Consider the following 25,001-nt stretch of genomic DNA (forward strand, 5'->3'; position numbering starts at 1 on the left):
ACAAAGGGGCATCGGTCGAGTGCTAGGCGCTGCCCAATGTGTGCTGACAACTTGCTCTTTTGTTGCAGACACTAGTGTAATTCTCACCAGTCCCTCCGTTTTAGAGCCGAGAACACCAAAGGCCGGAGAGGTTTAGGAACTGGTCGGTGGTCCCACAGGAAGTGGGACAGGTAGGATGCCAACCCAGGCAGCCAGGAGCCACGGCACGGATTGCCCCAGGGCCCTTCACCTCAAGATGGCTTGGGTGCCTCCTCCCCATCCTGCCCCTCCTGGGCTGAGGCCCAAGCAAGGCCTGGCCTCCATCCTCAGCCTCTGAAACCTGATGTTAGTTAAACCCCATGGTGCCTCGGGTCAACTGGGTGAGACTGTGCCTCTGGGGGGGTGTTGTACGCAGGGCATCCTGGTGTGCATGCCCACGCACCGGGGTACGAGTGTTCCCGTGTGGGGGTGGGGAGCCGTGGAGGGTGGAGGGGGTGTGGAAGGGACTGCAGGGGGGCCCCGCCTCACCTTCAAAGAGGAAGGTCTCGTTCCAGTGGGGGTTCAGGTTCTTGCGCTTCACCTTGGTCTCCAGCTTGTGCTTCTTGTCAGGCAGCAGGTAGATCTTGACAAAGGGGTCGCTGGTGCCGCTGAAGTCCTTGGCGGGCAACTCCTGGGCCTTCATGATCTTCACGGTGAGCGTGGACTCCTGGAAGTTGTAGCCCACGCTGAACTGGATCCGGCCCAGGTTCTCGCGGCTGCAGCCCTCGTGGGCCTCGTCCTCCTCGGAGCCTGGGGAGAGCTGGGGGTGGGAGAGGCCGGCAGGTTGGGGGAGGGTGCCATCTGCTTCTCCTGGGCCCCTCCATAGCCCAGAAGGGTCAGCAGGCCTCTCTGTGCCCCAGTCCACGCCAGTTGCTAGGAGCTCCCCGGTGTCTGGGTCAGCCGGTGGGGCCGGCTGGGACCGTGTGGGGAGGGCTCTGCCCTCACAGCCAGTGGAGGTGGCTCTGACTCAGTGCACACGTGCGTCCAGCCACCTGCTCTCCTACCTCCCCCGGCAGCCCCAGGTCTGCCCAGCTCATCCCAGGCTGGCCGAGCCTCCCTGTCCCAGCGCCTGGGCATGTGTGAGGGACGGGGCAGGGCTGCAAGGCCAATGAGGGGCTGTTCCACCCCGTGGCTCACGGGGGGGGGGGCATATGCCGCATAGCCTAACTTATAAGGTGAGAGGCAGACACTCTCGGGTGAGGTGTAAGTCGGCGCCCCTAGGGACTGGAAGGATAACAGTCTCCACAGGCCTGGGCCTCCGAGAGTCTGCCTGGCTCAGGCTGGATGGCCTGGGTCATGGAAGAGGCACCTCTCAAGATGGCACTGTGAGGCCAGGTGGGGAGGAGAGGGCGTAGGAGAGGCTTCACCCGTGCTGAGCGCCACATGTCAGGGCTGGCTTTGGGGCAGTGACAGACACCAGTGCGTGGTCTAGGGAAGGGGGTGGCAGGTGGTTGGGGGCGGGGCTCTCCTCCAGGGTAGCTGCTCCCCTAGGGATGTCTCAAGAGGTTTTACAATGCTGCCACCTGGGTATCACTGGTGATAAGGGAGCCAGGGACAGGCCCCAGGGAGCTACAGATTCACAAATCCGCAGGTACCTGCTTCCCGGCAGAAACCTCTGCGCCCGCCTTCATCCTAGAGAGGCAAGCCCCAGCTCTGAAACTCTAAATAGCGCGCAGATAGCAATCATGTCACCTACCATGCAGAAGACTTCTTCCCGCTGGCCCAGGCTGCTGTCACCACCCCCTGGCTGAGGAGACTGGCTCAGAGAGGTTAAGTCACATGTCCAAGATTGTACAGCAGTAGGAGCTCTCTCTGAAGGCCTGCTCTGTCCATTAAAGCAGGCCTAACCCTGCTCCCCTTTCCCCTATGCAGGATGATAGCAAGATACACCCCTGTACACATACCAGCAAAGTCCCTTGTGCTATGTGAGAGGTGTTCAAATCACACCAATGATTAAATGACCACCGCAGATGCACTGGCCCTGCCCATGCCACATGCTTTATCTCCACTCGTTCCTTACTACGGAGCGAGTAGCCAGGCACCATGGTGTTGTATAGGCTTCTATCTGGAGCTCGGAGGGGTCAGGTAACTGGCCTCCAATCACCAGTGACTGAGTGGTAAATCGGAACTTGAACCCAGGCAGGTGCCCAGCCCTGGTGCCTTAGCACCTTACTACCCAGCCCTATGCTCTGGCCTGAGAGCTTGCACCCCGGTTTTGTCCTATTGTGAGCCGTAGCCGCTCTTCCTCACACGGGAAGAGCCCTTCCAAACCTTCCAAGCCCTTCCACGTGGCAGACCCCACATCCCCCGGCCCCTCACCAGGCTCACTGAGAATGCCCAACCAGGGTAGGCTTCTCCCTCATGACAGCGCTGGTCTCAGTGTCTCCATCTGCAGACTGGGATCAAGCCTATGGGGGCCCCAGAAAGGTTAAATGGGGTCCCTAGTCCCTCTCATAGTCCTGCTCAGCACCCCAGCTCTCTGGCTATAGGGTCAAGAGCAGGCCCTGGCATGTATGGGCAGTGCCAACAACAACAACAACAGAAACAAATCACTCGCCCCTCTTTATCCCTTCTAAAACTAGGGTGAGGCTTTGGGTGCCTGGAGCCCTCCCTAGCTGAGGTCCTTGTGGCTCTCGACTCCCAGAGTGGGTGTGGGAAACCCGGGTGAGCGTCACCTTGGGAAGGGGTCATTCCCCAGAGCCTGCTCCCAGCCTTCCCACGCCACAGCTGGGAGTCCTCATAAACCAGCCGTCCCCACCATAGCCAGGACACCCCATCCCCCCATCTCAGGGAGCTGCTGCTAGAGGCCCTGCCCTAGGAGACGTCTTAAAGAACACCACCAGCCTGTGCCTGTGCCAAGGCTGGGACACTCCAATGAGGGCGGCTTTGCCATTTTCTCTCAGCTGGTCAGCTCTGCACTCCTCACTCTTGTCTCCTGACACCTCCAAACTTCTACACCCACAGGCCTGGAGCTCCTAACAGGTTGAAGTCATTGGGGTCCACTTGGGCCTGGTTAGCTTTACCGTCAGGGGCTGTTAATTCCAACAACCCACTGGCGTAGGGCAGAGGACTCGAGAGAGAAGGCCTGTGCTTCCATGTGCTGCCCGTGTCTGTCGGCCCCTCCCCGTGGGCAGCCAGGGGCCAGCAAGCGGGCTGGGAAAGGGCTGTCCTTTCTGGGAACCTGGCTAACCAGAAGCTGAGCCAATTAAGGGGCTTGGCAGGGAGGAGAGCGGGCTGTGACGATGGGCTGTCTAGAACAGAAGATGGCCAGGCTCTGTACGTGGCTGAGGGCAGGCAGGGAGGAGGGCAGTGTGGGGTCAAGCACATGGGGACTGGAGGCAGGGAGAGGAAGAGGGCCCAAGATGGGCAGGTCTGGGGATAGTCTGATGCTCTACCCTGAATCTAAGAGAAATGCAGATGCCTGGGCCTTGGTTTAGGCCCGTTGCCTGGGAAACCGCATTTTGCGATGGTAAATGGAGATACATCAAGCCTGAAGGGGGCTGGGGATGGGGCTGGTGGTAATAAGAGCTGGCCAGAACCCTAATTGGCAAAGGATCGGGCATAGGGGACAAGGAGATAGGAGCTGTGTGCCAGGGAACTCAGAATCCACATCAGGCAGGACTAGGGAAGGCCTGAGAGCTCCTAGAGGAGAAGAACCCTTCCTCATTCCGGCCATGTCCAGTAGGAGCAGAGGATGCTCTAGGTTCCCACCCTCAAGGCCTCTTGTTAAGCCTTCCAGACATTGAGCTGGTGTTGGCATAGCCTCCCTCTGCGCCAAGCCAAGGAGCTCTCCGGGAAGAACAGGTGGGGCAGGTGTTGTGACCCACTTCTGCCACCAGGGGGAGCCACAAACTCTACAACCCCGGGCCTCCCAACAACCCCCATCTGGGTGGGCTTCCTTAGGGCAGATAGCCCCAGGTGAGCTGTGGACAGGATAGCTGTCCACTCACAAGGAGGACCTGGGGAGTGGGGGCGGGGTGAATGTGAGAGATTGGGCCTCTCCTTCTAGAAACTACAAATATCTCCCACAAGCAGGTGCTCTCTTCAATCCAGAAAGAGATCAAAGGAGGATGGTTGGTCATTCTTATTCTCCTTTGACAAACGAGGAAATCAAAGCACCAAGAGGCTATATTGGCGAAAAAGCTAGGAAAAGAACCTGGACTTTGTTCCGTCGGTGAGCAAGCGGCAAGCGGTCACCACACTGAGTGTGGTTGTCCAGCTCCCCCGTTCTCCCCCCACCCCCCAGTTCAAGCGGGCCTGTGTGAGTTTCCACGCACGCCCCTCCCCCACCAGACTCCCCCTCCCGCCCCGTCCCGTCCCCACTATTCTCACCATGAGCATCTCGCTGGTGAGGGAGTTGACGAGGTCTGAGACAGATGAGCGGGGCTCGGTCCTGCGGTCAGACTCATCGTGGGGTGTCTGGCCCGGCACAGGGGCCGTGTTCACTGCCTTCCCTCCTGCAGGTAACCTGGCAGGGGGGAGGGGGGAGGAGTCCCAATGAGTGAGGGCTGGGGGTGGAGTGGGCTGGGTGCCACGGGCCTGGGTGGCTGTGGGGCCTTCTCTGAAGACCCAGCCTCTGCAGGAGCAGAATTCTTGTCCACAGGATGGCTGGATTCCCCAGGAACCCAGCCCTGGGGGAGGGGGGGGGCCCTCTTCCTCATGGCCTCTGCCCCAGGGGCCTGCGTTAAAGTACCTTGATGAGGACCAGGTGAAGGACGTCCACATTCTCCCCATTCCCCAAGCCCCTCGTTCCTTAGCTTGCATGGCTGTTGTGTGAGCTCACGCCCTCAGCAGAGGCCAGCCCAACCCCTGCCTGGGAGGGAAGGCTCCTGAGTAGGCTCCGGGTGGGGTGGCGTCCAGGTGCCTCTCTCCGCATCATTACCCTCTGCAAACACGCACGCCACAGTGTCTGTCTCCTAGAGCCCCACCCGTGTTTGCTCAGGCCCAGCAGATCGTGGGTGGGGTGGAGTCACTGTCCACACAAGCTCTGCCCAGCCAGTTCCCCCCACCACGGAAGTGTTCTCGCTATGTGTGCTGACCCCCCGTAGCAATCGCTGGCCACACACAGGCAGAGGCAGAGGATCTGCCAAGTGGCCAGTGTACGTGGCAGCTCAAGTTCTCAGGTGATCACTACTAGGCCAACGTAGATTTAATAGCTACCCAGTAGGCACCCTGGGGTCCCCAGTCCCCATCCTGTTTCTGCTGGGATGGCTCCAAAATTGATGAGGGAGGTGTGTGTGGGAGAGAAATACAGGGGCAGCACCAGGAGTCCTGTCTGCACCCGACTCCATGCGGCTCAGAGCAGTGAGCCCAAGCTCCATTCGGCTAAAGGCTCAGGAAGGGGGCCTACAACCTGCCCAGGGACCAGACTGGAACGTCCCATGAGGAGGAAGAGAGGTGAGGGCAGGCAGCGAGGAGGAGACAGGACTGGGAGCATGGGGCTTGGGCAGGCTAGAACAGAACAGCTTGGAGAGCACAGACTCATAGCTACACAGGCTGGACAAGCAACGGCCCCTGGTACAGACCAGCCACAGCACACAGGCGGCCACAACAGGCACTGACAGACCGACATGCATGGAATATGCCAGTCTCCAGGGGAGACACCAGGATTCAACCGCAGGCTGCACACACACGGACCCACACACCCGCACACACACAAGTACGTGAGCCCACGACAGACATCCCAAGGAACAAGAAGAGACTAGCATGGGCAACAGGCAGGTCAACCAGAGCAGCTGGGATGACATACACACAGAGCGGCGGGCGCGCATCAATCCCCATGAGAAACCCATTTGGGGCGGGGTGGGGGGGAGGGGCAGGCATGCCAACGTGTGCGTGTGGATTGGGACACGCCGAAACGGAGGAGGCAGGGTGTGGACTCAGACCCCTCCCTGGTCATCAGGTGTGTGACACACCTGGTGTGAGAACCTGGTGTGCCTTACTGGGCACCCCCCCCCACAACACACCTCCCCTGCCACTGCTCCCGGCTCCGCTCCCCAGAGGCACAGACACCCCAGCCCCAGTGCCATGGGTGTACCTGGGGCCCCGCCCACCACCGCCACATCCACACACGTGGACACGTGCTCACACAGACAGGCACAGGGAGGAAGAGGAGACTGAAATAGCTGAAGAGGTAAAGTCAGGTTAAAAATAGAGCAGGAAAGGAGGAGAGAGCGTGTGGTTGACGGTTGAAGGTATGAGAAAGTTGGAGTTCTTTTGGCCACGCCACAGTGTCAGCACAGCTGCAAGGCAGCCTGGGAAGGACGGTCAGTGCCCCCCGAAGCTGTCGGAGGCCACAGGGCAGAGAGACACACAGAGAGAGGCACAGGGAGAGGCAGAGGGACCCGTCACCGGCCCTGCGAGGAGCAGATGGGAGGAAGGAGACAGAGAGAGAAGAGAGAGAGGAGAGGCCAAGAAAGGTTAGTCAGAGACGTGTGAAGAAGGCTGCTTGGGAGGACGAGAGGACAAGGAGGAGCGAGGCGGCCAACAGGAGAGGCAGAGAGGAGGCAGGGGACACACAGGGGCAAAAGGGACATGGCGGCTTCAGAGGAGGCGAGCGATGGGGTGGCCCGACTTGCCCTGCCTCCCACTCGGGGTGGGGGTGGGGCCACGGTGGAAACCATTCGGATCCCGAGGAGCACAGGTGGAATGGCGAAAGGATGATGGAGGTGTGGGTGAATGAGAGGGAACCGGGCACCGCAGGGCTTGGAGCCAGCGGCCAGCTTGGCTCCACCTCCTCCCTCCAAGAGCACTCCCGGGGGCTGGGGTAATCTAGGTGGGCTGGGGGGGGGGGGTAGGGGGCACCAGGAACTTGGGGATGGAGACAGGGCCTGCTACAGCTACGTTGCCTGGAGCCTGGAGTGGCAGGAACCAAGCGGGGAGGTCCCCCCTGACTTCAGCCAAGGGGGGCAGGGTGGGAAGGGGGGTGGGAAGGGTTGGACTGGAGGTAGAAGGGCAGACCCTGGGGCTGAAATAAGGCAAGGAGAAGACAGATAATGACTCAACTGTCCACTGGGAGGGCCTGGGAACCCAGAGGGTGGGGGGTTTGGAGGTGCTAGGGCCTGGCTGGGGGTTCCCAAGACTAAACTTTGGCATGAGGAAGCTTGCTAGGGAGAAAACACTTGATTCTGTAGACCCTTGAAAGGGGGGCTTCCCTGGGGGAGCACTCCGGGTGCCGTGAGACGTTCGCTTCCAGGATGGGTGGGAATGAGCAGGTGGGGTGACTTGTGTTGGCTTGGGAAGTCAGGAAGGGTGGGGTGAGGACCCAGGGCCCCCACCTCCACACCCACCGTCCCCAAGGAGGCAGAAGACAAGCTGATGTCATGATCAGAAGGGGATGGGCGTGTTAAAATATGGAGTGAGACCTGAGTGGCAAGGAGGTAAAAATAGGCTATGGGTGAAAATGGAGCCGGTTAATTAACACATAGGTGATGTGAAATCTCGTTTCCAGCCTGCATCTGCTGCCTCACGCTTCACACCTTTCCCCGGTTCTTAGCAGGCTTTTGAAGGGTTCCAACTCCCTGAGTCCTCTTGCCTGTGGCCCTGTTCCCCCCCACCCAGCCCCCCACTCTCCGTGGCCCTCTAGCCTGCCTGCCACCCAGCTTTGAGACACAATGGCTTCTGCCAGGCACAGGTGGGTTGGGTGTTCCAGACATGGGCTCAGGACGCCACAAGTGCCACACTGTATTAGAGCCAGTCGGCTTTTCCCCTCACACTCTCTGAGCACTTCCGGTCCACCACAAACATGCAAGGTGAACTTAAGGTGTGGGGGAAGGAGCAGAGAGGGCTGATCTCCAGAAGCTGCTGGAGAGACAGATAGCAAGTTGGCTGTCTAAATGGCAGCCTAGCCACTCTTCCCTAACCCCCAAGTCCCCGGCAGTGCCTGGGACAGCCCCTTCCTGCCCCTGAAGGCCTCCTCACAAGCGTCAGAGCCACCCACTGAACATTCCTCATTAGCCAGTCAGCACGTTTCTTACAGGTCACCCTAGAGAGGGGCTGTTGCCTGCCCAAAGTCGAGTGCAGAGTGAGGATCTGACAGGACCATTCCTGTGAGGCGGGCATCCTGGCGGCCAGGCCACACCCTCTCCCAGAGGCCTTTGGGCTCCTGAGCAGCATCCCTGGTCAGGGTGTCTCCCGTCTCCCCACCTCCTCAGGACTGCAGCTGTGTGTCAGCCCAGTCTAATACAGGCTGGGCGGGGGTGGGGTGGGTGGTGGTGGTAGGGAGAGAATGAAAGCTGGAAAGCTCCAGCTTTGGGATACCACTAAGCCCTGAGACCTTCTGCCCCTCTTCCCTTGGCCCTTGGGTAGTGCCCACCTCTCCTGGAGGCAAAGGACAGACAGTAGGAGAGCTTCGCTGGAATTCCTAAATGGCTGGCCTTCCCCAAGTCCGGATGCTCAGGCTTTGGCTTTGCTCAGCGGGTGTGATGGCCGCTTGGGCTGTTCTTGGTAGCTACCAGGGCCCAGAAGCAGCCATAACGACAGGGCACCTGCCCCAGTGAGGCCTGGCTGAACATCTGCCCTTGTGTGCCCTCCTGACATCTGGACTCCAGGGCTGTCCTCTGGTTGCCTCTGGTCACCAGGCCTCTCCCATCCCCCCACCAGACCTCCCCACTAGGGGTTCCTCTCCCATGGTTGAACAGCCTTCCAGGCAAGAGGGAGGTTGGGGGTGGTGGGGATGAAGGGGGACAGGCTGGTGCCCAGCTCCCCTCACATCCCCCCATCCAGCAACCGCCAGGGAAACAGGGATTTCCGGGCTGGGGTGGGGCAGAGATGAGAGATGGAGGGGCAGCAGAGAGGAAGCCAAGCAGGAAGGATGGGGCCGCGAGGGCTGGGCTTGCTCCAGGCCAGGGCAAGCATGCCAGGGAGCAGGCTTGATCCAGAATGGTCCCAGGATGGTCCCTTCATAGACCTGAGGGACCCCACCAAGGTGGCATGGGCATCGGCTGGGGAGGGGCTCCTCCTCCCGCTCCAGCTTCCACTGAAGGCACCACCTTGTCCGGCAGCCGGGGTCGGCTGGGGCGGGCAGCCTCTCCGGGCCTCTTTCTCTGCCATCGCCGCCGCCACCGCCGCTGCAGGCCTTGCCTGTTCTCGTACCTCTTGTCCCCCTGAGCGTTCTGGTTCTGCTGCGTTCCTGGGTTTTGCAGGTCAGGGATATTGGCAAAGTCATCCTGTTCCGAAAGCCCTAAGACCAAGGATAGCACCACCATCCGGCCTTCTCTGCCCGGGGGGTGGGCAGCCCACCAGCCGGGGGGGGGGGGAGACGAGAAGGCCCCATGGGCAGTAGTAGGGAGAGGGAAAGGAGAGAGAGAGAGAGAGACAGAGACAGAGACAGAGACAAAGAGAGAGAAGAGAAATGCGTAAGAAACTGGCCCTGGAGGAAAGAAACCAAACTTTAGCACTGTCAACAGTTGTAGAGAGTGAGGGGAGGGGAGAGGTAAGGGATGGAGGGAGGGGAGGGAGGCGTCTGCCACCTGAGGCCCCTCTGGCCTTGCACCAGGGTTGAGATTCTCTCGGGTGACCAGGGAAGGCCTGGGCCCAAGGCCTGGGGAGAGAGCTGGAGGCTGAGACGGCCCCACATGAATACACAGGGCAGGCCGGGGAAGGAGCCTAGGGCTAGGGCCAGGGCCACGGCAGAGTTTCCCAAGGTCAAGGCAGACCTAGCTGAAGTTACTCTGCCCAGCGGGACCCATGGGATGGAGGGAGGGGCTCTGTCACCATCCTAGTTTGGGGACTGCACATGCAGGTTCAGGCTTCTGGGTGGTTAGAAAAACTGGAAATCCAATGGGCCCTGCACCCCAGGCCCATGGAGCCCATCACAGATCTTGGGGTCAAGGTCAAGTCACTGTCTTTGGAGCCAGGAGGGGGCTGAAGAGCTCCTTCCTCCAGGCCCTTGGAGGCAGAGCCAGCCCATCTGAGGAGCCTGAAGGTCCCTTCTGGCACAAGGTGGTGGCCTGGGCATCGTAGGTCCTCTTCGGTGGCCCCCTTTCAGGGGAACAGTTGTCTAGGTCTCTAGGTCCCATTCAGGGCTTTTGGTTGGAGCCATCCACTAGGTACCAAATGCGAAGACGAAGAGACAGCGCAGGAGCTTGGCGAGGACTGAGCAAGTCTTGGCGAGGCTGCCCGAAGGCGGCTCTGGGGGTCGCAGAACGCAGGCATGGAGAAGGCGAGAACATCTAGCATAGGATGTGTGGGCAGCAGGTCAGAGGCCAGAGGTCCAGGTGCATATCGTGAAGGGAGGGCGACTTCCCCGGAACATTGCCAGGGTCATCTGTGTCTTCCTGGGAAGAAAAGCAAGTATGGCGGTGGCTGCTCCGTGAAAGCATCGGTGCGAAACTCGGCTGGTGCCTCCATCCTTTCCTCCCTCATGGGAACTAAGATTCTTAGATGGGGCAGGCACGCAAGCAAGCATGCTTTAAGAAGGGGTCCAGGGACATAATGATAAAGGCAGGTGAAATGTTCTAGAAGAACGAGGATCCTGAAGCAAGAATTTATCATTTCGACCACTGAAGGAGGGCCTAAGTTTCTGTGATTATTCCTCCGAGAGGCTGTCAAAAGGGGAACTCAAATGGTATCTGGGCTGAAGGACTTGGACGGGCACAGGGGTCTTAGAAAATGGGAGATGCCACCAGGGTCCCAAGGGAGGTGAGAAAGCTGTGCTCCGTGTCCTTCTTTGTGTACTTGTGCTGGGTACTGCGTACTGCCAGTCCAGGCCAACACGTGTGCTGGTATCTAACATGAGGGCCACAATTCTCCCTTTCCTTGGGGCCTGGCTCCTTTGTCCTGGCTCCACAGTAGTTGGTCAGGGGTTGGTAAAATTCCATTTGCTTGCTCTGGAGCTAGTTGAGCTGGGGGAAGGCAAACTCAATGAAAACCAACATGTTTTTCCTGCTGCATGAATTTTCTGATACCTCCTTTTGCTATTCTTTTTAAAAAAAATGGAAAAGATCCTGTGTGGAAATATGCAACTTGTCGTTTTCTGCAGTTCTGCAGGCCACAAGACAAGGATGCGGGGTAGCAGCTGGGAGGGGGAGGACATGCTGGCTTTGTAGGGGGCCAAAGAGGAGGATGTATCTTATTTTCAAGGGATGGGTATAGTCCTATTGGGCCCTGGTGGGTGTTTGGGGAAAGGCAAGAGCCTCAGAAGCACGACAGCTAATCTGCAAGGCAGGGATGGGCAAACTACGGCCTGTCATCTATTATTTTCTTTCGCAGTCCACAAGCTAAGAATCTAATTTTTAACAAAAGTCTTGTTGCTGTTGTTTTAGCAGAGTAGCTCATCCTGTAGAACCTTAAGGCTCTGTGATCTGGCAGATCCTGGCTTGGGGGGCAAGTGGAAAGGGCTGGGGGTGGGGGCTTCGGGGAGTGTGTTCAGCAGGGAAAGGACAAATGAGCTGCCACAGGAAGAAGCCTGGGCACAGGATGGGTAGCTGAGGGGCACCTGTCAGATCCTGGTTGGATAGAACAACAGTGAGAAGGGAAGAGTCGGTAGCTGGGGGTTCTCCTGCAACTGGGGAGAGTTTGAATCCAGGGCCTGGCCTGGGTTGACAGTTTCACACAGTGGAAGCAGCAGGGGTAGTGCGGGTGCATGCACACAGCAGCCTGAGGCCAAATCGAGCAGAGTACTGTGGGGTCCCGGCTGGCTTGCAGCTGGGTTCAGGCCACAGCACAACCTGCTTCCTCTATATTCAATATCAATTCCAGAGTTGTGGCAGCCAATCCTGAGGGGAAAAAAATCTGCTTCATCTGGCACAACATCCAGCTGGACTCCAAAGGGTATGGGATGTGATGTGAAGAGCCCTGGGCCGTGTGTCTGGTCAGCTAGGGCCACAGGCCTCTTGCACAGGCGTGGGCAGCTGGTTCTGTATAAGCCTTTCCCAGTGCAGGGCTCCTGTCTGCTGCCTCTCAGGCAGAGAGGCAGCTTGCTGAGCAGAACTTGCTTGTCTTTCAGATCCGTACATCTTTCCAGTAGTAGGGCCTGGTTCTTAGGGCTTGGCCTTCTTCCTCCTTTTCTCTTCTCTTTAGAGAAGAGAGTTTAGAGTGCTGCTTTCCAGTACCTGTAAAATGCTCCCAGAGGAGAGAATTCCCTCAGCCTGGAAGGAAGCTTATGTTAGGCTGGAAGAGGGGGTGATGCCTGCCGTAGGGGTCTGAGAGTGAATGCAAATGCACAGAAGGTTGCAAGGAGGGGCTCCCAGGGCTGGGTGCCAGTGGCTGGAAAAGTAGTTAAGGTCAGATAGTGGTTGCCAATCTATCTCTTCTTGGGCCTGAGTACTTGAAAGAGGCTCTGATTTAGAAACACCGAGCTCAGAAGCATTGAGAGAACATCTCAAGTTTGTTCTCAGGGGATGATGGGCCATTATGGGGAGGACAGGTAGCTTACAGAAGGTCAAAGGGACAGGGAGAGGATGGAGGGCAGGGACAGAGGAAGTGAGAGGGAGGGAGGAAGTGTGGGGCAGGATGGCCGGCAGAGTCGGGTTTCAGAGAGGAGGCAAGTTGGAGGGTAGGAGGACAGGGCCCTGGAGATGAAGTCACAGGGATGGGGAGGAGCAGCCAGGGACAGAGGGTGGGCAGGGAGGGAAGCCAGGGTCCTCCAAGAGGGTGGATCAGATATAGATCCTTCCATGGGGTGAGGGAGGCGCAGGCTTGAGTACCAAGAGGGGAAGGGGCGGCAAAGCCTGCGTGGCATCTGCCAAGGCAAAGGGATGGAGGGTGGCTGCTCCTGAGAGGTGGGGGGGGAGGGGAGGGAGGGAAGCTGGGGGCGGGGGATGTGGGGGGAGCCAGCCCACTCAAGGGGAGGACTTACAGGAAGGATTTCATGTCCAAGCCTCGGTTTCGAATCTGCCCCACCACGTGGTCCCAGCTGCCCGGGTTGGAGCGACTGTGGCCCCCGGCTGCCCGGTACTTGGAGCCGGCCGAGGCGCCCTGCCGAGCCTGGCCCCGGCCATAGGTCCGGGGATTGGTGCCCGGTGCCGAGGCTGCGTGGGTTTGCAGCTGGCCCAGGCTCTGGCTGGTGGTGGGCTGGCTGGGCGGCCGGCCCCGCTGGTGTTGGTTCAGCGGCTGCTGCAGACTCTGCTGCCGCATCAGGGTGCGGGGTCGCTGGCATTTCGTCTCTCCCGCGGAGCTGGGGATAGACTCAAGGGTAGTGGCCGTGGACAGGGTGGAGTCCTCGAAACTTGGGGCGGGTGGAGGAGAGGAGAGAAAGGAGAAGCAGGTGAAGGGATCACAGTGGAGGAGAAAGAAGCCGAGGACCAGGGCTGGGAGGCCCCAGTGCCGGGCGCGCTCAGCCGCACCTCGCCATGCCTCCATCGCAGTGTCGCTGCTGCTGTCGCTGCCACCGCCTCACCCAGGAGCCACAGCGCCTGAGCCCACCCTGAGGCCCCCAGCTCAGCCTGGCCCACTCCCGGTCTGGCCCTGGCTCGCCTGGCTAGCGCGGGCCCCGGTCCCTCCCAACTGGCCTAGCCTCGCTGCTGGTGTGAGCTGGCTGCAGGAGCCGCCTTGGCAGCATGGTGAAGGCGGTTCCCACGGGCCGGGCGGGGCTGCTGCCTGTCAAGCTGGGAGGGGAGGGGAGAGGGAGGGGCCATGGCCCCTCGTGTGGTCTCCCTGGGAGCCACCGGCTTCGTCTGTCTCTGAGTTCCAGGTACTACTGTCCTTGGAGACAAGAAAATCCAGGCCAGCAGAGCTGGCCTAGTAATGCCTGGTGCAGAGGGGCCACCAGCAACTCTCCTACTCTGCCCATGGAGAAGAGGAAGGAGCCTCAGGCCCACAGACCCCTGTGTCCTGTGGCCAGAGCTGTTTATCCCTGAGACCCTTGGTACTGTGGGAAAGACTGACTCTCTCTCTCTCTCTCTCTCTCTCTCTCTCTCTCTCTCTCTCTCTCTCTCTCTCTCTCTCAGAGGAAGGGAGCAAGGAAAGAGCAGCTGGTGGTAGAGGGCCCCAGAAATCATTCTTCTGGCTACTTCACCCCAGTCCTGATGGAGACTGGAACGACTGTCCTACTTCTATGCACTTAAACAAGGGGTAACTGTGTCACAGACCCAGCAACATCTCTGAAGACCTCTGGATGCTGGGACATGGATAGACTGGAGCCAGGACCCCTCCCCACTGGCTGGCTAGAAACTGTATAAGCTCAGAGAGATTGAGGTTCAAAGCCCATCTCTGCCACTGACCAACTGGGATTTTGGAAAAAGCCTTTCTACCTGTCTGGGCCTCCATCTGTAGATGGAGGGTAGATTTAAAAAAAAGCAAAACGGGGGCTGGGGATATGGCCTAGTGGCAAGAGTGCTTGCCTCTTATACATGAGGCCCTAGGTTCGATTCCCCAGCACCACATATACAGAAAATGGCCAGAAGGGGCACTGTGGCTCAAGTGGCAGAGTGCTAGCCTTGAGCAAGAAGAAGCCAGGGACAGTGCTCAGGCCCTGAGTCCAAGCCCCAGGACTGGCCAAAAAAAAAAAAGCAAAACGAACCCAGAGTTTCCCTGGGAATCTAGTAGGGCCAGGCTGTGGGGACGGGTTGGATGGGTTAAAAACTCCCATGCCACAGATGAAAGGCAGGTCTGTAGTTTTCTTTGAGGGTCACCTGCCTTCTCTGTACATCCCACAGAAAGGGCCCAGAGTGGGGCTGTCACCAGAGTGCCAATAGGCCACAGACTAGCCCGAACAGCTTGGAGAAAGTCAATTCTCCTCATTGGGCCTGAAGTTCCAACCTCTTCTCCACCACCCTTCCCTTCTTCTCCCAGTCCAACGATCTAGGGCAGGAGTTGGCACACTATGGGCAGTGGGAAAATTCTGTTTGTTTTTAAATAAAGTTTCATTGGGATACAGCAGCCATTGGGTTTGATTGACATTACATCCACAGCTGCTTTCTTGCTACAATGGTGGGGCTCAGCAGTGTGAAAGACACAGAGTGGCTGGCCAAAGTCTAGCTATTTCTTAGATATGACGTGGCCCCGTACTGAGAAAGTTTGCCAACCCCTTAGTGCCTTAGGGCACTGGTAAGAGGCCCAGGCCCTCAGGAGCCTCGTTCACCACTGCAACCAGTACTCAGCTTTGCTTGCCCCCTGATCCCACCCTGGGAACCAAAAGACAACAGTTAGGTGGCCTCTGTGGGCAGAGAGAAGGAAAGAGCAAGAGAGAAGAGAAAGAGTATAGTACAGAGAGAATGAAAGAGAGATAGAGATAGAGATAGAGAGGAAAGCAAAAGTGGCTGAAGCTGGGGTCCTTGGGGTAGCAGCCTTGTCTGACTCAGGCCTCCAATCAGGGCTACGCCCATGGGAAGGCCCAGGCTGGGTTAGCCTGGTAGGCCCACAGCTCCCTGGGGGCAGGTGGAGGTAGAGGGAGGGCCGAACATTGATGGCCGCCTCCTCCTCCTCCTTGCTGACCTCATTTTGGTTTCCTATCACATCCAAAATTAGTCCCAATTTACAACCTCTCAGTCACAAGAAACTAAAACGGGTTCCTCTAGGTCTGAAGCCAGTGAATGGCGTGGAGGTCCAGTTGGTCTGTAATCTTGTGGGGCCCATGGGGGCAGGTGGGGTGCAGAGCTTGACTCTGGCAGGACGTGGGCCTTCCCTCGGGCCCTTCCTGAGACCAGACATCAGGGGAGAAATGGATTTGCGCTGCCTCAAGCCAACGAGCAAATGAGGTCTCAATCTGGTGGCCCCAGCCGATTCCGGTGGTGGAGAATTTCAAGAGAACTCAGATGGCCCCAGATGGAGGCAACGGGGTGGCCCAGCAGTGAAGAGTGGGGTCAGGGATTTAGGTCTCATGGGGAGTCCTCTCCGTGAGCTGGGGACTGAGGTGGTTCCGATGGGACCAGCATCGGCACGTGTTAGGATGGGCATAGCTCAGAGGACCAAGGAACTGGAATGGCTTCTCTGTGGGGCATGGGAGGTAAGTCAAAGCCAAGATGAGGACAAGGCTGCTCTGTGGAGGAGACATGTCCTCTTTGGAAAACAGAGGCCAACCCTATGTATATCACCCGAGAGAGGGAATGCCTGCTCAGAAAGCTGGGGACAGCTGGGTGAAAGGGACAGTTCTTTGTAGCATCCACACCACCCTCTGATGTCTGAACAGAGAGGCTAGCGGGGGCTCAACAACCCAACCTCCAAGAACACCCAACCCCAGCAGCTGGCACTGGGACAGCTCACTGACCAAGACTGGGACAGCCAGCGGGGATGGCTAGGGTGAGATGAACAATTGGGGTGGCCTGGTCATGGATGAACCCCTGAAACAGATGATTGGATGACTGGGACAAGCAGATGAAATCACTCCAAAATGGAATGGCTCGGTGCTGGGTCTAGAGCCATCTGCTAGCGTAAAGGGGAAAGGCCTGGTGGCTGATGAGTGGCGTAGGCACAGGCGGAGATGGACGGGGCTCCCCAAGGATGGGATGGTCCCGTGGAGGGACCACCAGGGACTCACTGCTCATGGAGGGATGTCCCAGAGGCTGGGATGGGCGGCCAGTCAAAGAGGATGGGATGGCCCAAGGACTGGAATGGAGCTGCTCTGGGGGCTGAGGATGGAATGGTCTGGCGGCTGGTAGAGGGAGAGATGGGGGCTGCCGCCATGGGCTGTGTGGGGGGACACTGCATGGCTGAGTTGGTCGTGCCTCATGGCAAGGATGATGATCGCCTGGTGAAGGGATGGAATGAGCCAGGGGCCGGGGCCGGCACCTCTGGGGGCAGCAGCGGGCATGCCAGGGGTCCCGCTGTCCATCCTGCAGGGGGCAGGCCTGAGCTCGCGGCTCCGGCGGCCATGGGGCGCCATGACTCACTTGGACAAGTTGAGCTTCCCTGCGGCCAGGTGGCTCTGCACTGTCCGCCAGCGGCCTCTCCCCGCCTTGCCACCGCTGCCCGACTCGCTGGGGGCAGCCCCTCCGCTTCTCAAGGCGTCCTCTCCGGGTGGCGGCACCGCTGCCGGCTTCTCCCCCAGCCGGCCTTCCCGCTCCACCGCCAGCCCCGCCGCGGCGGCCACTTTGGCGCCCGACAGGAGGGTGCCACTGGAGGCATGCGCGAGGCAGCCCGGCCAGAGGGACACCGGGGGTGGTGGTGGGGGAGAGAGGGCGGGCCACACGTGGGGGTGGAGGGGAGGAAGAGGAGGAAACACATCGACAGATAAAAGGAAAAGAGAGACAGTGAGAGAGGAGGAGAGAGACAGACGGACAAGAGACAGACAGAGAGAGAGAGAGAGACATCAGCACTGCAAATGGGTTAACAGCAGAGCCTGCAGGAGAGAGGGGACCGGGCGGGCTGGGGTGGGGGCAGAGAACAACGCACCACGACAACGGAGGGGGGCCCCTCCCCACCGCCTGGGGCAGGGGCGGCGGGGGTGGGGGAGGGCAGCCACCTCCAACTCTATCCCACAGGACAACGAAGGGTTAACGACGGAGGAAGAGCGGGCTGTCCAGGCCAGGAGGCCCCCAGGCAGGGAGAAAGAGAAAGCTGTGTTAGTCAGAATTCATCACCACCACCACCACCATCACCACCACCGCCACGAACCACCGACCACCGACCACCGACCACCAGCAGCCACGGCAGCAGCACACAGCGGGGAGGAAAAAGCGAGCCACCACCGAGAGGGAGGGACCAAAAACGGGCAACCCCATCCTGACTGCAGAGGGTGGGGGGCCGGGACAGCTGAGGGGGGCAGGCTGTGGCGCAGAGGAGGGGGGGCTCTCCTGTGTGGCTGGCCCTGGGGGAGGGGACAGGAGGACAGGCAGGCGGAGGGGGCAGGAGGGGTTGCTCGTCTCCATGGCCAGCCTGCTCATGGGGTAGATGGGTGGGAAGTGGGGGTGTGGGGGGGCAGAAGAGCAGGAAGGAAGTGAGAGGGGGCCGGGGAGAAGAGGGGAAGAGGGAAGGAGGGCGTGCGCGGATAACTCGGTACATTATGATCAAACCAGGTAAAGTCACTCACTTGAGGGACAGTCGTGGGTCGCCATAAGGGGCGTAGGGTGAAATGTTTAGAATAAACTCCTTGGGAGGATAGGAGCTCCATTTCTGCTGCACTGTGCTCTCATTGTTATTCCAAAAGTCTCTGTCTAGGTCGCTGGAGGGGCAGAGAGAGAGGGGAGAAAAACAGGGAAATACAAGAAGAAACAAGAACTGCCAGTCCTGTGGGGGCAGAAGGGGTGCGGGACCCCCCAGGGCGGCACGCAGAGGGCGGGGCTTCCAGGGTCTGTCCTGCAGAGGAAAAAGGCAAGCAGGCCCTGTGCGCCCGTGCCTGCATACACAGGCACGCGTGCAGGCACACGCACTGGTACGCGTGCACGAAGGCACGCGGACACGCAGACACACACACGCGTGCACGCACGCCACACACACACACACACACAGAAGGGCCAGCGGGAGAAGCTGTACAGAAGGAGCAAGCTGCAGGAGGGTGGACGGGAGCCTCGAACCTGGGAAGCTGGTGGGAGAGAGAAAGATGATGAGAGGAAGGGACCAGTGGGCGGCGGGGGGGGGGGTGCGGGGGAACTGGGGACAAGCCTGGGTAGGTGGAGGGTACTGGAAGGAGGGGAGGGTGCTGGTTTCTGGAGAACAGATCAGGTCCTGGGCCAACTGCTGGCCCTGCCTCTACTGCCTCAGTTTCCCTGCCTGGCAAAGGAGAAGAGGGTGACTTTCTCTCTCCTGGTCAAAGGTGGCCCCTGGCCTCCTCTGCCCTGTCCTCGTCTCTACCAAGATACTGGGGATCTCAATGATCTGGAGAGATGTTTCCAGATGTGGTGGTTGGGGTCCCTTAGAGAGGGCATCTAGCCCTCTGAGCTCACTGAGGGTCTCATCATGGGTTGGTCCTTTATGCCAGGACCTGTATGGAGGGAGCCCACCTTTCTCAGGTGGGGTGATGGGCTCCTATATGCACCCAGCCTGTCCACTGGGCAGCCCCTTTCATCCCTGAATTCAGAAGGGACCATCATGCCAGTCTGCCACCCCCTCCTGCTGTGACTTGGGGCACTGGAGGAGCATCAGCAGTCTGCTAGGAGCAGCGAGACCCTGGGGACTTCCACGGAAGGCAGGTGGCAGAAGTCTAGGCTGGCGGAGGGCCCGGCCTGGAGACCTCAGAAGCTAAGGACAACGTCTCCACCATTTTGTCATCCCCCTAGGGCCTCGAGGAGGGGGACGGGCAGCTCCCAGGCCAAAGGGTTCTGGAAGACAGCCATGCCTGGGCCACCGGCGTGCTGCTGGGAGAGGGACTCTGGCAGGAGATGGGAACGGGCCTGTGCGGGCTGAGGCTGGATTGGCGCTCAGGCCACAGTGCGGCACAGCTGGGGGTGGAACAAGTCAGGGGGAGAATGCACCTGGAGGGTCAAGCAAACCGTTCTGCAGGACCTGCTGCTCTTAACCCCAAGCCTCTGACTTTGACCCTCTCCAACCTCAGAGTTGGGAGCAATGCAGATGGCTACAGGCTGGGCTGCCACCACAGGCATAGAAGACATGGTGGCCCTGGGTTTAGACAGACTCTCTGACAGGAGCTCTTGAAAATGTCTCATCAGAAACAAAGCCCAGGCCCTAAGGTAGCGCTCAGGGAGAGAGAAGGCTGGGGAAGGGGAGCACAGGATAGGCCCGAGGAAACTGCTCCTCCCCTCAAAGGCCCCCATGCCCACCAGAGGGGGTTCTTTTGGCCTGGTTTCCCAGCAGGGAACCACAGAAAGTTGTAGATGCCTCTCACCCCCAACACAGGTTTAGTAATAGAGATGGGGAAGGTGGACAGCCTCAACTCTTCAGATCTCCAAAATCTCCATCCAACCCCAGGTCCTACAGAGCCACACAGTTACCCCTGCCAGCCTCCTGTCCCTCCCTGAAGCTTCAGTGAACTCTAGAGTGCCTGAGTGTGGTACTGGAAAAAAGGATCTCTAATGAAAGAAGATGGGGGCGGGGGGGGGGATGGTTCCTTCACCACAAGACTTGTCAGAGCCTTTAATGTAACAAGGATGACCAGTGTCATCAAAAGGGAGATAGAGTGTGCCGTGTTTTCCAAATCTTGGATGGCTGTGGAACCCTTGATTCATTAGTCATTTATGGGGCCCAAGTGCTCCAAGGAACAGAGTTTAAGAAGCACCGTTAAGATGATCACTAACCAGATGATTCCTCTGGAGGAGGTCTGAGCTGGTAGGGAGTTGTATAGCAAATAAACTGCTCAGGTTGAGGATATGGGACACAGACTTGCGAGGGGACTTCCTTGCCCTAGGGCAGAGATCTGACAGTGCAGTGAGTGGGGGCAGGCTTGAGTTGTGGATGGTGTGGCTACAGAGAGGCAGGCTGGATGGCACTGCTGCCCTCACAGTGCCCTCCTGGAACTGGTCCCAGCCTGGCAGAGCTCACGGCTGGCCTGCTACCCTCCGGCTGGGGGTAGGTTCTTTCCAGAAATCCTGGCCTTGCCACATGTGCCCCTCTGCAGGACGACTATGGTCAGCTGGTGAAAGGCTCGCGGCCCTCACCCAGGGCCCCATGCAGCCCAGCCTGGAGACAGCAGAAGTGCCTGGCAGGCCCCGTGCTCTCCCCAGTGCGTGCTCTCCACCTCCCCTTCAGAAAGCCCAGGGCCTGAGCTCTGCGTCAGCCCCTGAGACCTGCCAGCGCTTGTCTTTGAAGACTTGTGAGCCAGCAACCAAACCCAGCTTCAAAGGCTCCCTGTGGCCTCCCCCAGAGCCCTCCACCTACCCATCCCCTCAACTGGCCCACCCTTCCACTCACCCCCCAGCCCAGACACCCCTCCCACAGCTTACATGAGAGCCCCAAACAGGGTCAGAGCAGGAGAAGAAAAAGAAAAGAGCTGTGTGTGTGTGTGTGTGTGTGTGTGTGTGTGTGTGTGTGTGTAGGAGGTGACGAAAGATGTGGGAGGGCGACGAGGGCCTTAGGCAGGTAGTAGAAGGGAAAGGATGAAGGAGGTCATCAGGCCTTGGATTAAAAAGTATGGGGTGGGGAGAAGTGTGAAGGGGCTCAGCTTCTAGGCAGAGCCCCTTGGCTAGCAGGCTTGGCTCTGGCGGGGCTAAGATGGAGGGTGAGCTGTAAACTCCCCAGGGAAGGCCTGGGATCCACCGACAGAAAGGGCTAGCTAGAGCCATGGGCCAGTGGGCATTGAACTCTCTAGAGAAAGCCTCCATTGCCAGAGCCAGGGTGCCTGGAAACTCCAGCCAGGTGGGTGAGGGGCTCCTTACGTGTCCCACAGTGACCCTCAGCACCGGGCTGGCCACCGTGGGCTACTGAGAACAGCAGCCTTCTGTCTGTGGAACTCAACTGGGACCCTGGGCGGGTTAGAGGCAGCAGGGCCCAGGGTACAGTTCAGGAAGGGTGGAACCTCTCCCCATAGCTCTGTCCCTGTGAGGGGCTAGTGCTGGGCCCCTAGGTTGGTCTCTTCTCCATTGAAGTCCCCCTCAGAGAACATGAATCTGAGAAAAGACCCAGAGCCCACAGGGGGAGGGAGAGGGAGGGGCCGGGGACTGGGGGACAGTGTGTATGATTCACAGTGGGTAAGTAAGGGGGCTGGCAACTGGGGCACAGACGGAGGCAGCCAGAATGATGGAGCTGGGGATCGGAAACTTGGTGATGGTCTGAGAGGGCACAGGCAGAAAGAGGGAGAGTCTGGGCATCCCCCAGGGGTTCTAGGAGCATGGAGGTGGGTAGACAGCGTGGAGGTGTGTGGCCAGGTCGAAGGGAAGGGGAGAAGGGGCTCCTCCCACCTGGGCTGATGGCACTAACCCCCCCACTCCCCAACTGGCAGCCTGGCACCTACTTGATGGCCTTCTTCTCACTGCGCCCACGTCCTGAGTCTGGCGTGCCCACGGTCTCCAGGGAGTTCTTGTACCGTTTGCCCTGCGGACATAACACTGGGGTCACTCTTGAGGAGGTCAGGCTTGGACCCTCCTCCCTCCCCTCCCCCAAACAGGGACGCTGGGTTACAGGGAGGCGACCTAGGTCTGGGCTTGCACAAAGGTCTAGGGATGATGTGTGGAGTGTCACCACTGTGGGGGTCCCTTCCCCCTGGCTGGCAATTCCGGGGCCCCCCCCGTGGGCTCTAGGACCTGCCTGCCACCCACCATGTGTGCCTCACACCTGACCCCCGAGTGTCAGGCCACCTTGTCTGCCAGTCTCCTGGGCCTCTGGCCCAGCTCCCAGAAACAGTTCCCTCTGCCACGGACAGACGGCTCTCAGGCGCCTGGCCACGTCACACTGTCCACGTCACCACCCCCAGATGGTGGGGGCGGTATCCTGCAGGGCAAGGTTGGCAGCGGCCAGTGACGTGATTGGCGGGGGCAGGGAGGCCGCATGCCCGGTCTTGCCCAGGGCTGTGTGGTCACTGGGGGCTCCCGGAGGCCCTCCTGCCCTGGGAGGCCTTTGTGAGAGGCAGTCTTGGGAAGGGAGGCTGGGAGCCGGCTATGCTGGTGTGGGCACAGGTGCTGCCCCTGAAACAGCCTCTCCCCCCCCCCCCGTTCCTTATACCAGCATGAGTGATGAGGGGTAGGGCGGCCAGCGGGCACTCTGGGTCCTCCAGCAAAAGGAAGGGCCATGGCAGCCGCCGCCGCGGCTGCCAGGAAGGTGAGCACCATTCACCTTCTCCGTTTGGGTTTCTAAATTTAGCTCATGCAGAGCCTGGGCCCCATTAACATTCCTGGCTGCCACCACGAGTCCTCATGGGTACCCATGGGCTATGCACTGGGTAGGGCACAGGGCCGAGGCGGGCGGCGGGAAGACGAGGGCCGGTGGGGGCTGCGTCTGCTTCTTCTGTGAACGGGCACTGACCACCCCGCCTAGCTGAGCATGAACACACAGATCTCTCTCTCTCTCCCCCCCCTCTCTCTCACACACACACAGAGGCACGTGCATGCTTCCTCAGCATTCTCTCATACGCACCAACACTGCAGCCACAACAGTCAATTATTCTATCCTTCCTAAAGCAAAATAAGAGCAGCCACAGCCACATCCCCGGATGTTCCTGCCAGCGGTACCCCCCTTTCTTAGCCACGGGACCTGGCAGTCCAGGAAGACTCAGTAGCGCTCCCGGGAAGGCATGGGGACACAAAGAAGGGCCCCATTCTACCTCCAGCACCCCTACATCTCAGGTGCACCTGGGTCTCGGGGCCCCAGCAAGGCTTCACATTCCCCTGTGTCACTCTGGCCAAGTCCCCCTTCCCTTCTCTGGCCTCTTTCTGCCCTTCTGAAGTGGTATGATGTCATCAGATGAGCCCCCCTGAAGGATGATGACATCCCACTCCTAAAGACCCCCCAAGCTGCCCACAAAGGCAGATCTGTATGCTCTCTTGAACCTTGAGTCGAGCTTAGTACGCACTGGGCAATCAGTCCTCAGAAAACAACTGAAAGAAAGGCCTCCATGCCTCCACTCACCCTGGGGCCTGGACCTCTGGAGGCCATTGAAATCTTGTTTTTTTTTCTGTTTTTTTTTTTTTTTTCAAATTTTTATTATCAAACTGATGTACAGAGAGGTTACAGTTTCATACGTTAGGCATTGGATACATTTCTTGTACTGTTTGTTACCTTGTCCCTCATACCTCCCTCCCTCCTCCCCCTTTCCCTTTTCCCCCCTGAGGTGTTCAGTTCACTTACACCAAACAGTTTTGCAAGTAGAGGCCACTGAAATCTTAAGTTAGAAAACAGAGGTCCTGGCCCTGCTGGGTCCTCACAGCTTCACTCTCAAGCCTGTCTCTGGTTCCTCCCATTTAATCACCCTGAAGTTTGAATCCCCAACACCTACTAGCATTAACTGGGAGGAGCCCCAGGGGTAAGACCACTCCATGGCATGCAGGGGGGGGGGGTGGGGAGGAGGGGAGGAGGCCTGTCTCTCAGGCAAGAGTCCAGCCTACACTACTTTCTAGTCTCCAGGCAGTGCAGGGCAGGGTGGACATGGTTGGTGGCATTCTCAATATTCTCATCACCCCCACCCCACCCCCAAACCCTCTTCTTTCTGCTCTTGGCAGAAGACCTTTGCCCCTGTCAGCATCCTCCGCTAAGGCTCATCAACTGCCCCTTCCCCAAGGCTAAGCAGGGCTGGAGTGGGTGATCTTGATTCACTCAGGGCATTGTGGGAGATCAGAGGCCCTTCCCCTCTAGCTGTAACTATTTATTACTGTGCAGTAGGAGCTGAGGCATGATGGGCAGTGGAGACAGAAAACAGGGCAGGACTTGACTAGGGGGCAAGGGGAATTTAATAGGAGAACTCAAGTCAATAGGAAACCAGGCGGGGCCCAGGAGATGTTAGGCTGCTCCAGAGGAGCCCACAGCACTAGTCTGTTTATCAGGGAAGGGGGGGGGGGCTGGCTAGGCTGAGCCGGAAAAAGCCAGCTGGAGATTAAGGAAGTTATTAATGTTTGGAAATGGGATCTGGGCTGTCAAGGAATCACGTCACTGGTGGTGAGGGGACAGGCAGGCAAGGAGAGCCCAGCAACTGCGCACGTGCGCACGTGTGTGTGTGTGTGTGTGTGTGTGTGTGTGTGAGAACATTTCACAGCCTCTCCCTTCAGCAAGGAGACAGCCTGGTCAAAAATCTCCCTGGCATCTGGGACAAGGGGATGAAGGTGGTAGCATTTGGGTGTATGCATTGGGGGAGGGAGGTTTGCCTTGGAAAATAATGTTCTACCTGTGGCCTGGAGTCCAGGAGGGGTCCTGGCTGGGAGCCAGGGATGTGCGGAGCCCAGGGAGGAGGTTGGCTGTATGTCTCTCAGCTGCTCATGAAAACACCACCTGCTTACAACTGTCATCCTTGAACTCCTGTCCCAGGATTTGCCCACACTGGAGGTGAGTGGGGGCAGGGGATTGCTTGTACTCTGGTCCTGGAAAGGGTGACACACACACACACACACATGCACACGCATGCCCACATACACATTGTGGTATGTACATACAAAAGCACATATACAGAGAAAGTCTTCCTACTGTTCAGGGAAGGCCTCTCTCTCTCTCTCTCTCTCTCTCTCTCTCTCTCTCTCTCGCACACACACACACACACACACACACACATGCAGTTCCAGTATCCCTTAAAG

General features: G+C 58.9%; 1 protein-coding gene across 2 annotated transcripts in view; it reads right to left on the reverse strand.

Annotated features, from left to right (window-relative positions):
* Syt7 (synaptotagmin 7) overlaps window positions 1-25,001 on the reverse strand; it is a 57,670-nt gene that overhangs the window by 8,746 nt on the left and 23,923 nt on the right. The window contains exons 3-9 of one of the 2 annotated variants that reach the window (XM_048359915.1): window positions 21,740-21,819; window positions 17,927-18,058; window positions 16,788-17,012; window positions 12,818-13,186; window positions 9,112-9,234; window positions 4,351-4,486; window positions 508-778 (exon numbers count right to left, since the gene is read on the reverse strand). In XM_048359915.1, coding sequence (XP_048215872.1) covers window positions 508-778; window positions 4,351-4,486; window positions 9,112-9,234; window positions 12,818-13,186; window positions 16,788-17,012; window positions 17,927-18,058; window positions 21,740-21,819 — 1,336 coding nt within the window. The remainder of the gene's footprint in view (window positions 1-507; window positions 779-4,350; window positions 4,487-9,111; window positions 9,235-12,817; window positions 13,187-16,787; window positions 17,013-17,926; window positions 18,059-21,739; window positions 21,820-25,001) is intronic. The other variant, XM_048359916.1, reaches the window with a different exon arrangement.

The sequence above is a fragment of the Perognathus longimembris genome, chromosome 13, assembly GCF_023159225.1.
Source record: "Perognathus longimembris pacificus isolate PPM17 chromosome 13, ASM2315922v1, whole genome shotgun sequence".
NCBI classification, from domain to species: domain Eukaryota; kingdom Metazoa; phylum Chordata; class Mammalia; order Rodentia; family Heteromyidae; genus Perognathus; species Perognathus longimembris.